The following is a 12,306-nucleotide window of genomic DNA, read 5'->3' as shown; positions in this document are numbered from 1 at the left end:
TGTCTCACTCTCTCTCTCTCTTTTTCCCCCCGCTCTTTCAGCCTTCTGGTTATCTTTAAATTCTCAGACATCAAAGTAGAAAGACAAATAATGGATAAAAATAAGATTTTATCTTAGATCATCTGAATGAATATTATTACATAGCTGTGAATGAAATATACTTGTTTGCCTTTTTCTTGATTTTGGCATTTTGTAATAACATATATCTTCTGCCATTAGATTTATAACGTTAACATTGTATATTTGAAAAGAAACATCACATTCCCATACCCATTAATGAATTGTGTCAAAAGTCTTATGCAACCTGTTTTGTTTTCTAATGAATTTTCTGCCGGAACCACTAAAGGTCCTTCACTCATTTAAAATGTTAAGATTGGCAGTTCAAATTCTGGGTAGTTTATATTTTATTCACAAAAACAAAACAAGTTTTTTGCCTCTCTGATAGCAATTTAATTTAGATTGAACAAGATAGAATCTTCTCTCTGAGAAGCAGAAGGCCCAGGCATTTAGTTCTGGTTGTTTTTGGCGTTTTGCCTGGAGAGGAAAGAATTTTCCTGATGTCATAAAATACCAGAACAAGTTTTTAGCTTAATTGTAAACAGTAATTGTGTGCCAAGAAAATGAGATCTCAGAAATACAGTTTTTGACCTAAAATGGCCACCTCATTAGAACAGTTATTGATTTACTTACAGGTCACTTTATGTCTTCAGAAATTTTACTACCTAGGTATAGAGGAAAGCATGACAACTTCCTTTTGCTCTCCCTGCCATACTTTTGTTTCTTTCATCGTGAGATCAGAAACTAGTTGAGTACAGTAAATGGGGGTTATTAAGATTATCCCTTTATCGTTCTGTATTTTAAATTAAGTTTGTCCATCATTTCCATATAAATGTGGCTATAAAGTAAGGCTATTTTAAATTGCTAATTAACAGCAACAACAAAAACACTTTAATTCCTACAGATTCTGGAATTTTCAACATTTTGAATCAGAACTAAGTTACTTCATTATAAATTTTTTTCTCCCAAAATATTCTCTTTTAAATCATTGTAGTTATGAAATCTTTTTTATTTCTTTGCCTCCTTTATCGTATTTAACATAAAGTTTTCCTAATCAGATATATGCTAAAATACAGTGAAGCAGTAACTGCTCATTTTGAGTTAAAAAACTAAATTTATATAAGCAGGGTGATTGTGTAAAGGTTTTTTTTTTCTTTTTCCTTTCTTTGTTTTGTTTTTCTTTTTGACTTGAGTTGCCAAAAATTGCTATTTCTGCTCTTGGTTTTGGTGTGATGAGGACCTGCTGTGTCAGGTTCTTACAAAGTCAGTATTGAAAAAGGCACGCAATGGCCAGTTCAATTCTGCCTGTTTCTTATGGCCTTACTAATCAAAATACTATGATTAGGTTCATCTCAAAAGCTAAACAGGATTCTGAGATACTACAAACAATATACTCCTTCTAAAGAAGTTATTTGTAATTTTGTAAAGAAATCCACAAACATTCCCCTGTAAAAGCAGATAGCCCCTGCTTAAACCACATCTCACTGCTAGCTCAAGTTTGTTTATAACTAAGCCATAGGATTCAGTGTTTTCTAAGGATATTTATCTTCAGAATTTTCAAGTCATCACATGATACATTTTTCTTGGCTTAACATTACCTCTTAATAGTGTTTTTCTTGAGTGATGTTTCTCTAGGTTGACTTTTACTGATCATTATCAGTGAATGAATTTTTAAAAAATGAAAGCAGTATCATCTGTGTACCCTGAATCTTTTTTGTTGTTGTTCTTGATTCAGAGAATTGATATAAGCAATAGAGGTAATAGGGAAGAATAAGTGTTTTAAAGCATTGAAATATATTCAGAAATACTCTCTAGTTATGAGTTACTTGAGAATATAGTTAAATGAAAATTATTTGGCTATTTTTTAGAAATTACTCTTCCTTTACAGAAAAGCATTATGTTTATTTTGCTCTTTATTCAGAATAGCTCATTTATACTTTGGAAAAATCCCTTTTAGGTATACTGTTTAAATGGGAAAACATTTTTTCTCTTTGCCATTCATTGGTCAGTTTATGCCTGGAGGCCTGGTTCCATCACCCAATGTGTTTCTCCAGTAGTAACAAAATACTGAATTTTAGGACTGTGGGGCTATTAGTAATTTATGTAATATACTCCTTACCCCCCTCCAGTTATTACACTCTCTTTCAAGGCCTGGGACAATGGGAACAGGAACTATGAACTGAAAAGTGTATGAGTTGAACAAGCTAAATTTATATAGTTAGAAAGTAAGAGAACCAGTGATCCAGTTTATTCATGTTTTGAAAATCTCTAATATCCACAATTTTAAAGGCTTGGTTTAAAAAAATTTGGATAAAAATAGAGATGTTTTAAATTTACCATATTACCCAGCAGTTCCACTCAGAAATCTATAAAAGAGAAATGAAAACATAGGTCCACAAGAAGACATGTATGTGAATATTCATAGCAGCATTATTTGTAATGGCCCCAAATTGGGAACAATTTAAAAGTACTATCATTAAGTGAATGGATAAACAAAATGTGGCATATATGTACACACACACACACACACGTACATGCTGGAATACTACTTAGCAATTAAAAGGATTGATATAATAAAACATGCTACAACATGGATGAACCTCAAAAACTATGCTAAATAAAAGAAGTCAGATGTCAAAGGCTACATATCCTATGATTCCATTTATATAAAATGCATGGAAAAGGCACACTTGTAGAGAAAGAAAGCAGATGAGTGGGTTGCCTAGTGCTAGAAGTGGGAGCAGGGCTTAGCTACAGATAGAAACAAAGAGAACTCATTGGGTTGATGGAAATGATCGATAACTGGATTGTGATGGTGGCTGCACAACTCTACAACTTTATTAAAATCACTGAATTATATATTTGCAATGGGTTAATTTTATAGTGTGTAATAAGCAAAGCTATTTTTAAAAAGAGAGAAATGTTCTCCATAGTTGAATCATTTGAAAACAAAAAAATACAACTATGTAAATTGAAAATTGGATTTTGAACCTGTCTCTCCCAGAAGGTTTTAGGTTTAGTTCTGAATTGTTCAGTGGATGTCAACAGAAGTTTGTATTAAAAGACTGAAAAAAAAAATCTTTTAGTAACACATCCTTACAGTATCCTAGTTCTCTAACAGTTCTTTTTCCTTATGCCTTTTTTTGGTTTATAGTTTACTCAATAACTTTCTTTAAATACTGAAAGGTAGTATTTATATGATCAAACTTGTGTTTAGTATATTAATCTATACCAGCTTGCTTCTTCAGTTCTTTAGTTTCCATATTTAATCAACTGGATCTCTTTTTATTTACTACGTGTTTTTAAAAATAAGTTGGATTTTTGTGAGTCAAAGCTGCTTAAAGGTTCTCATTATGCTAGTAACTCTATAAGTCTTACTATAAATCTAGATTTTTACATATCAGATCTCCTTAAAGTATGAGTTATTAAAGTCCTATAATTTTTTTCTTTTAAATCCTAATTCTTCTCCAATGCTGCTTCTTTTGACACACTTTCAACTAACTAGTGGAAATCATGGTTATAGATAGTATACCGAACATATATTTGTTTTTGGATTGCAAATTGGTTGGTTGGTTGGTTTTAGATAATAGCAGTCTTTCTACAGCATAGGCAGATGTTGATTCTAGAGCATATTCCTTGATCACGCAAAGTGATGATGGTGTCTAGAAAACATTTTGGAGAGCAGAGAGAATCCAATTGAATATTAAAATTTTCCATAAGCAGTCAAAATGTATGTAATAAAGAGTTGACCATATAGTTGATAACATGCCTGTTACAATTCGAGTGCTAGGCAAAGCAGTACTTGCATAATAATTCAGTTATACTGTTGAGAATTTTGGTAGGATTTTTGCGGTCTTTTATATAGTAGCCTTGTCCTTTAGCTAAGCTATGTACTTGACTGTTTAGTGTCAAGGAAAACCTCAAAGCTTCATTGGAGCCTTTTTGTCCGCTTTGATAAATGCCACATCAGACTGTGTGAATCTTCTCAGGGACTCTGTAATCCTGATTGAGTTACCATTTTTGGCAGAGAAGGGAAGAGGTTTTAGGGAAAAGCCAAACCCATAATATAATAACTTAAAATGTTATTCCTTCTTTTCATGAATTTATTAGGAGTCCAAACATTTAGATATTGTCTTGTAGAGAGTTAGATTGGGCAAGCTAATTTACTCAATTTATGTTATTAACTCTCTGTTAAACTATTATGCTCTGTTATATTTGTGGGATGAAAGATGAAACGATTAAAGTAATTTAAGCATTGGTTTAGTCACACTGGTCATGACCTTGAGTTATATACGTAATCTATCATATATAAAAATCTGTCTCTAGCTTTTTTTTTTTAACATTTGGAGTTATAACTGTACCACTAAAATTTATAAAAAGAAGTATGTATGAGCTGCATGTTAATATCCTTGTTCTGCTTATACTTGCCATTCTGTTTCTATAAGGGATATCCTAACTGCTCTTTGGATATATCATTCAATTCATATTTTGACAGTTTTCAGATTATTAGACTTTTCTTGGTCTCTCCAGATTTCTATTCATGGATGAAGGTAAAAATGTAAACATCAGCTGACACTGTTGGATGAAATAAGAATATATGTATACCTTTTAATGGAAGAAGCCAAATAGAATAAAACATGCAGAACTAAGTCTCTTTGAAAGCATGCTGAGTATAATTTTTTTATTATTAAGTCTCATATGTGTATGTGTGATTATACTTTATATTGCTTTTGCTTTTACCTCTTCTCTATCCTGATACTCGACACCTTTTAAAGTTTAAATAGACTTTAAGAACTAGTTCATTCTCTATTCAATAAATATGAACCCCTATCATTTTCACCCTGTATACATGAGCAATGCAAAAATGAATAAAAGATATTTCCTGCCCTCAAATTACTGTTTGAACATATTAGAATCTCTTAGTTTAATCCTTTGGATTTATCACAGTTTTAAAATTTTTAGATTTTCTTCCTGCTTATTTCCTTCATCAGGAATGCCCATAAGGCTCATTCAGAAACTTTGCTACTACTGTAATGATATAAATTCTTGTCAGTATTGATCCCTTAAAAGATCACTATACTAATGTTTTGTGGGTTTTAATAGAAACTTTCTTTGGTATATAATGGAAAATGCTGTCAAATATGTGATCACTTGTGAGCTACATATTACTTAGTTGAACCTTAAAGAACAGGGTCAGGGCACCTGGGTGGCTCAGTCATTAAGCATCTGCCTTTGGCTCAGGTCATGATCCCAGGGTCCTGGGATCGAGCCCCACATCAGGCTCCCTGTTCCGCGGGAAGCCTGCTTCTCCCTCTCCCACTCACCCTGCTTGTGTTCCCTCTCTCACTGTCTCTCTCTGTCAAATAAATAAGTAAAATCTTTAAAATAAAATAAAGAACAGAGTAAAAAGGTCACTATCTTGGTGTCTGAAGCGAGTTGTCCACAGTAGACAGAAATAACCAGTCCAAAGGACTTACATGTCAAGAGGGTTTACAGCACTTGATTTTAGTCTTTTTTCTACATGCTGTTGAAATTAATGCTATCAGATGGTATGCCTAGATAAACAATTTTGTTAGATAGAATAGGGATAATAATTTGGAGTCTAAAAAAACATTTTTCATAGGGTGTCCTATTATCAGAATTTTTTCCCTTTCTGCCACAGAAAGAGTTCTATTTTAATTAATTCTTAAATAATAAAAGACCTGAAATAAAGCTAGTTAGTATGAATATGGCATTTTATATTATTGATTATGCTCACCGATTATAATGGCACTTAAAGACTTAGGTTATGCATTTTGCATTGATTACCAAAGACCTATTTCAATTGACATCTTTTGAAAACTTATATACTTCAGATTGTCCAACCAGTAGTTTATGAGGTAACAGGTTCCCGGTTTTATTTTCTTATTTACCAGTGGAACAGAGATTCAGGAATAAATTGTCACTAAAGATGGGGATTTGGAGGAAGAATTTGAAAGCTAAAAATTTAACTTAGGATGGAATGGTCAAAAGTTAGGTAGCTGTTCTGCATTTAGTGATAATAGCATTTCTGGCCAATATTAATAGATTGTAACCTAAGTTGGCCAAAGTTTATTAGTAATACAATTTTTGCAAGTTTAACTTTCAAGAGTTGCAAGCTTTTTTCTAATCACGTTTATCTGTTCATTTAGGGTTGAAAGGAGGAGCAGGAGGTACTGATGGACAAGGAGGTACCTTCCGGTACACTTTTCATGGCGATCCTCATGCCACATTTGCAGCATTTTTTGGAGGTTCCAACCCCTTTGAAATTTTCTTTGGAAGACGGATGGCTGGTGGTAGAGATTCTGATGAAATGGAAGTAGATGGAGATCCTTTTAGTGCCTTTGGATTCAGCATGAATGGATATCCGAGAGACAGAAATTCTGTGGGGCCATCCCGCATCAAACAAGATCCTCCAGTTATTCACGAACTTAGAGTATCACTTGAAGAAATATATACTGGTTGTACCAAACGGATGAAGATTTCTCGAAAAAGGTTAAATCCTGATGGAAGGAGTTATAGATCTGAGGACAAAATTCTCACCATCGAGATTAAAAAAGGGTGGAAAGAAGGCACCAAAATTACTTTTCCAAGGGAAGGAGATGAAACACCAACTAGTATCCCAGCAGACATTGTTTTTATCATTAAAGATAAAGATCACCCAAAATTTAAAAGAGATGGATCAAATATAATTTACACTGCTAAAATTAGTTTACGAGAGGTAAGTTAGTAGGACCTGGGATTCTGAAACCAAACAGAATTATGCATCCGATCTTAGGGAATTTATGTAAATAATAGCTAATATTTATTAAATGTTTAGTATATGTTATTTTTTAAAATTCTCATAAGAACCCTCCAGAGGTAGTACTACTATTATATCTCTTTTATGGATAAGATTATATTTTCTAAGTTTAGTTACCTGTATTAGCAATTTAAATGCCAACTTGAAGTGCTAACCAGATTATGTACTATGAAGCCTAATACTGGCTTAACAGTTTTTATAGGTATGGTTTATGAGATATGCATTGTAATTGAAGTCCATGTATAAGATTTTTTCTAAAATTGTTAATTTGGAGTAATAATTATATAACAAAAAGATTAATTTAAAATAATTTATAAGCATACTGCTTTAATATGAGTCCTTATTTGTTCTATTTTTAGACACTATTTTTTCAAATTGCATTATAATCCTGCAAACATGGCCATGTCAGTTCCCTGCTTAAAATTCTTAAATGATCCCACATAGTATCTACCATAAAGTCCAGACTTTTTAGCTTAAAATGAAGGTCATTTTAAATCTGATTTCTACCCATAAATGTTTATGCATTTCCTAAGTTTGCTCTATTATTATCTTACATACATTTATGTCATCGTCTAAATTCTAATCTATGGAACACTGTTGTTCCTCACTCTGCCTCAAAACCTGCTACTGGTCCAATGTTTAGCTCAAGCATTCTGTACTCTCAGAAGCTAAAGGTGGGGAGGGTAAGCTGGGTGCCCTTTGTCTCACAAAAGACTTCCGCACCTCTGTGCTCACGTTATACTGTATTATTATTACCGGTTTGCTTCTGAGTTCCTTGTGCATTCCCTGAGGTGGGGTCTGTGTTCATGGTCCCTAAGCTCAGCATCTAGCAGGAATGTGTGGCATATAGTAGACACTCAGTAAACATTTGTTGACTAGATCAATAAATGTATTTCTTATCCTAACATTTTTCCTTCCAAAGAAGTAGGTAGCTGCTCTTATCCTATTCCTCTCACTCCTAAATTTCTCCCTCTTTTCTTGTCCAGTTCCATCCCTGCATTTTTAACATTGTAATGGCAACCTCAAACATTCCATTTCATTTCAAGGCAATGTGGAAGACATCCTTTACTTCTCTTTCCTTTTCCTTCCCTTCCCCTCCTCCTTTCCTTCTTTTGTAGTATGTCTGATCATTCATGTCCTAAAGGGATCTTTTAATAGGGAAAAAGTCTTATAATTATTGATATTCTTTTGGAGGTTAAAATTTTACCTTAGTGGTTTCATCTTTCACACCCAGTTTTTGTTGTTGTTGTTGTTGAGTTTTTGAAGTTCTGAAGTTTGTTAATTTTATTTGGTCTATTTCAGGCATTGTGTGGCTGCTCAGTTAATGTGCCAACAATGGATGGAAGAACCATACCTATGTCAATAAATGATATTGTGAAGCCTGGAATGAGGAGAAGAATTATTGGATATGGGCTGCCGTTTCCAAAAAATCCTGACCAGCGTGGCGACCTTCTAATAGAATTTGACGTGTCCTTCCCAGATACTATATCCTCATCATCCAAAGAAGTACTTAGGAAACATCTTCCTGCCTCATAGAATGAAAAACTTTGTTACCCATATTTTGATAAGGCACTGAAAATATAAAAGGACTGGCAGTTTACTGATGTAGATGTGAATTCTGTATAAAGATGTGTAAATTATTTTGAGGATTCATTAAATTGCATGAATAGAGACGGGTCAAATAAATAGGCAAAAGGGATTTTTACAGTTAGAGATGAAGAAACAACCATTCACTGTATTTTATTTTATTTCTCCCAAATCAGAAATTTTTAGTATTTTGCTTACATGTAAAATTTGTTTTTGTGGAGTTAGTAGATATATTTCTAATAAAGTACTAGACTATCCAAGTACTTTATTTCTTTTATCTTTACATTATCAGTATGATAGTTTCTCATTTATAATGGAAATTTAAGTTCTTAACTAACCTACACAGGTGATTTGTATTTCTAGAAAATAAAAACCCAAGTCATTTGGAAATGTGGTTAACTAGATTTAAATCTCCATCTGAAATGCTGCTATAGGGCTGGGACCCATAAAAGAATATCCTAATGCATATGTTTTGATTTTTAAAGTATGCTATAGCATTTCCTACTAACATGATTGTAATGTTCTTAAGGCAGACCTTTTCATCATAGAAAGGAAATTAATGGCAATTTATCTCCTGTGGAAATCCCAGTTGCCTGAATTACTGATATTTTAGAAATAGGCTGTTTTTAAAATGCCATATGTAATTTTATGCAAGTTGACTATATATCTTGGACTTAATAAGTTATAGGCACATTTTATTGTCCACTAGTTTAAAATAATTTGTTTAATAATAAATGTGTTTTTAGAGGGAATATTGTTACTTAGAATTAATTTTCCAATTACACAGTCTTCTATAACTTACTCATCATATGCTATATGTATCTTATGCAATTTCCCTAAGAAGAATAAACTACCACTATGGTGTTAAACCAAAACATGGGGAAAATAAACACTAACTGCTGCTTATGAATGATGTTGCTACTACTTGTTATGCATATAAATATTTTACTTTTTCATATGTATAGACTGCATTTCTTAGGTGTTTTAATTTTTTAAATATATTTACGTTTAAAAAATATTTTGTTTTCTTTTTTTTTTAACCATAGTAAGAGTGATGTCTTGAAACAAAATTTTTGGTTCAAAAGTAGCTTTCAGGATGATTGATACATGTACAAGGTGAACTGGATCCTATCACCCTTTAGCAGAGTACGAGGGTTCTTTTAGTGACTCAGTAAATAGGTTGTAATCACCACATACTTTATAGCCTTACTGCATTGTAATTGACATGCCATAAAACTACCTTTTTAAAAGTATATAGTTCAGTGGTTAGTATATTCACAGAGTTATGTAACCACCAAGTCTAGAACATTTTCATCACCTGAAAAAGAAACTCTATATCCATCAGCACTCACGTCCTATTCTTCAGTGCCTGGTAAATACAAATCTACTTTCTGTCTCTACAGATTTGTCTATTCTGGGCATCTAGTACAAATGGGATCAAAGAATATGTGACTTTTTTTCACTTAGCTTCTTTCACTTAACATGATGTTTTCAAGGTACATCTATGTTGCATCATGTATCAGTACCTTGTCCTTTTTTATGGCCAAATAATGTTCCATTCTATGGAGATACTACATTTTGTTTATTCATTTATTAGCTGATGGGCATTTAGGTTATCTCCCTTTTTTTGGCTATTGTAAATAATGCTGCTATGAACATTTTTATACAAGTTTTGTGTACATAACTTTTCAATTTTGGGGGGTATATATCTAAGAATAGAATTGCTGGGAATAATCACATGCTTTAGTTCCAAATGGAACCTGGCTGGCTCAGTTGGTAGAGCATGCAGCACTTGATCTTGGAGTTATGAGTTTGAGCCCCATGCTGGGTATAGAGATTACTTATAGATAAAATCTTTAAAAAAAAAAGAAAAGAAAATGGTTGAAAATGCCAGAAAATTCAGCTAATCATACTTACTATTCCACCTAATTCATAAATAGCCCTTTTATAATTTTGGTTCTCTCAATGACAGTTAAAACTCCTTAGGGGAGTATAAACACAAAAATTTTCTCACAGGTCTAAAGAGGAGCTGAAAAGCATCAGTCAAGAGTGGTGGATATGATTTCTTTATTAAACCCACTGTCGGGTGCCTGGGTGTCTCAGTTGGTTAAGCGACTGCCTTCGGCTCAGGTCATGATCCTGGAGTCCCAGGATCGAGTCCCATATCGGGCTCCCTGCTCAGCAGGGAGTCTGCTTCTCCTTCTGACCCTCCCCCCTCTCATGTGCTCTCTCTCTCTCATTCTTTCTCTCTCAAATAAATAAATAAAATCTTAAAAAAAAACCAAAAACCCACCGTCATTTATTGCAATTTTTTTGATTAAGCATTTTCTCCCAAATTAAATAAAGGATTTATAGATTTGGTAGATGGATAATCTTTGGATTAAAAAGTATTTTTTTAAAGTACAGAATTATTCTTCTGGTAGTAAAAAAATTAATTTTCATTGCTATATATATAGAAACAGTATGCCAGTATCTTTCTTGCCTTAAAGGATACTGATAATGCCTTAGCATGTAGTTGGTGCCCAATTTTTATTTAAGTGTTGAATTAATGTAAAAGAGTTTAAAGTTTTCTTATCTATGTAAATTGTGAAAGTACTTTTGATTTTATTTACTTATTTATTTAGTGCTTTTGATTTTAAAATGTTCTCTTTAAATTCAGTCACATACTTGGATACCTGAAATAGTTTTGCAGTACTGGAGATGCCAGGAATCTAATTGATAGAGATGTTTATCTTTCCTACAAGAAAAACCAGATTGCTTATGCTTTATAATTAGGATGTTTTTAAGCAAGGCATGCACTGTTGTGTTGTCACTGACCTACCAATCTCAATTGTGTTATATAAAGCCACTTCACACATTTAGTTCATTTACTTCGCTGCCTCTGAAAGCATCTGAGTTTATGACCCTTTATCTTTTAGCTCATCACTCGTGCCTATTATTAGCCTTTCTTGGGGGCAAGGAATTGAAAATACTTTTGTTTGTTTATTTTTTAAGAAAAAACCCCTGGGCGCCTGGGTGGCTCAGTTGGTTAAGCGACTGCCTTCAGCTCAGGTCGTGATCCTGGAGTTCCGGGATCGAGTCCCGCATCGGGCTCCCTGCTCAGCAGGGAGTCTGCTTCTCCCTCTGACCCTCCCCCCTCTCGTGCTCTCTCTCAAATGAATAAATAAAATTTAAAAAAAAAAGAAAGAAAAAAGAAAAAAACCCTATAATTTGACTAGTTATGATGGATAAAATGATAATAATATATGTGATTGGACTTGGTAAATGGCTTAGAAGTAATTACTCTAGGGCGCCTGGGTGGCTCAGTTGGTTAAGCAACTGCCTTCGGCTCAGGTCATGATCCTGGAGTCCCGGGATCGAGTCCCGCATCGGGCTCCCTGCTCAGCGAGGAGCCTGCTTCTCCCTCTGACCCTACCCCCTCTCTTGTACTCTCTCTCATTCTAGCTCTCTCAAGTGAATAAATCTTTAAAAAAAAAGAAGTAATTACTCTATCCTCGTATTAAGGACTATGAACCTCACAGAGTTAAGGTTAAACATTACCCATAATTTAATAACACAATGTTTATCCAACAATGTGTAACGTAGTGTACTGCCTACATACCTGGCTTATATATATATTCCCACTTTATGGAGAATTATAGAAAGAAATGTGATTTGTTACTTTTAAATTATAGCTTAATCAGTATTTATTTGACAAGTTCTATAGGTTGAATATTTCAACCTTTTTATCATTTCTCTTTTTTTCTGTGATATTTTTAATTCATAAAATTCATAAAAGTTTTGGAGCTGGGAGAATTTTAGAGATCACATTTTCTAGATGAGGAAGTAAACCCAGAGATGCT

At 33.4% G+C, this 12,306-nt stretch overlaps 1 protein-coding gene across 2 annotated transcripts in view; it reads left to right on the top strand.

The window, feature by feature from the left end:
- The window catches only part of DNAJB4 (DnaJ heat shock protein family (Hsp40) member B4), a 44,252-nt gene extending 34,770 nt beyond the window's left edge, over positions 1 to 9,482 (top strand). For both annotated transcript variants that reach the window (XM_064588955.1, XM_045897371.3), the window contains exons 2-3: positions 6,228 to 6,796; positions 8,180 to 9,482. In XM_064588955.1, the coding sequence (XP_064445025.1) occupies positions 6,362 to 6,796; positions 8,180 to 8,413 (669 nt within the window). In that variant the 5' untranslated portion in view covers positions 6,228 to 6,361 and the 3' untranslated portion in view covers positions 8,414 to 9,482. The remainder of the gene's footprint in view (positions 1 to 6,227; positions 6,797 to 8,179) is intronic.
- Positions 9,483 to 12,306: the final 2,824 nt, after the last annotated feature.

This window comes from Mirounga angustirostris, unplaced genomic scaffold (assembly GCF_029215605.1).
Source record: "Mirounga angustirostris isolate CCGP_5_RB_7025 unplaced genomic scaffold, mMirAng1.0.hap1 SCAF_4, whole genome shotgun sequence".
Lineage (NCBI taxonomy): Eukaryota > Metazoa > Chordata > Mammalia > Carnivora > Phocidae > Mirounga > Mirounga angustirostris.
The sequence above is the reverse complement of the archived record's forward strand: the minus strand, read 5'-3'. Positions and strand labels throughout refer to the sequence as shown.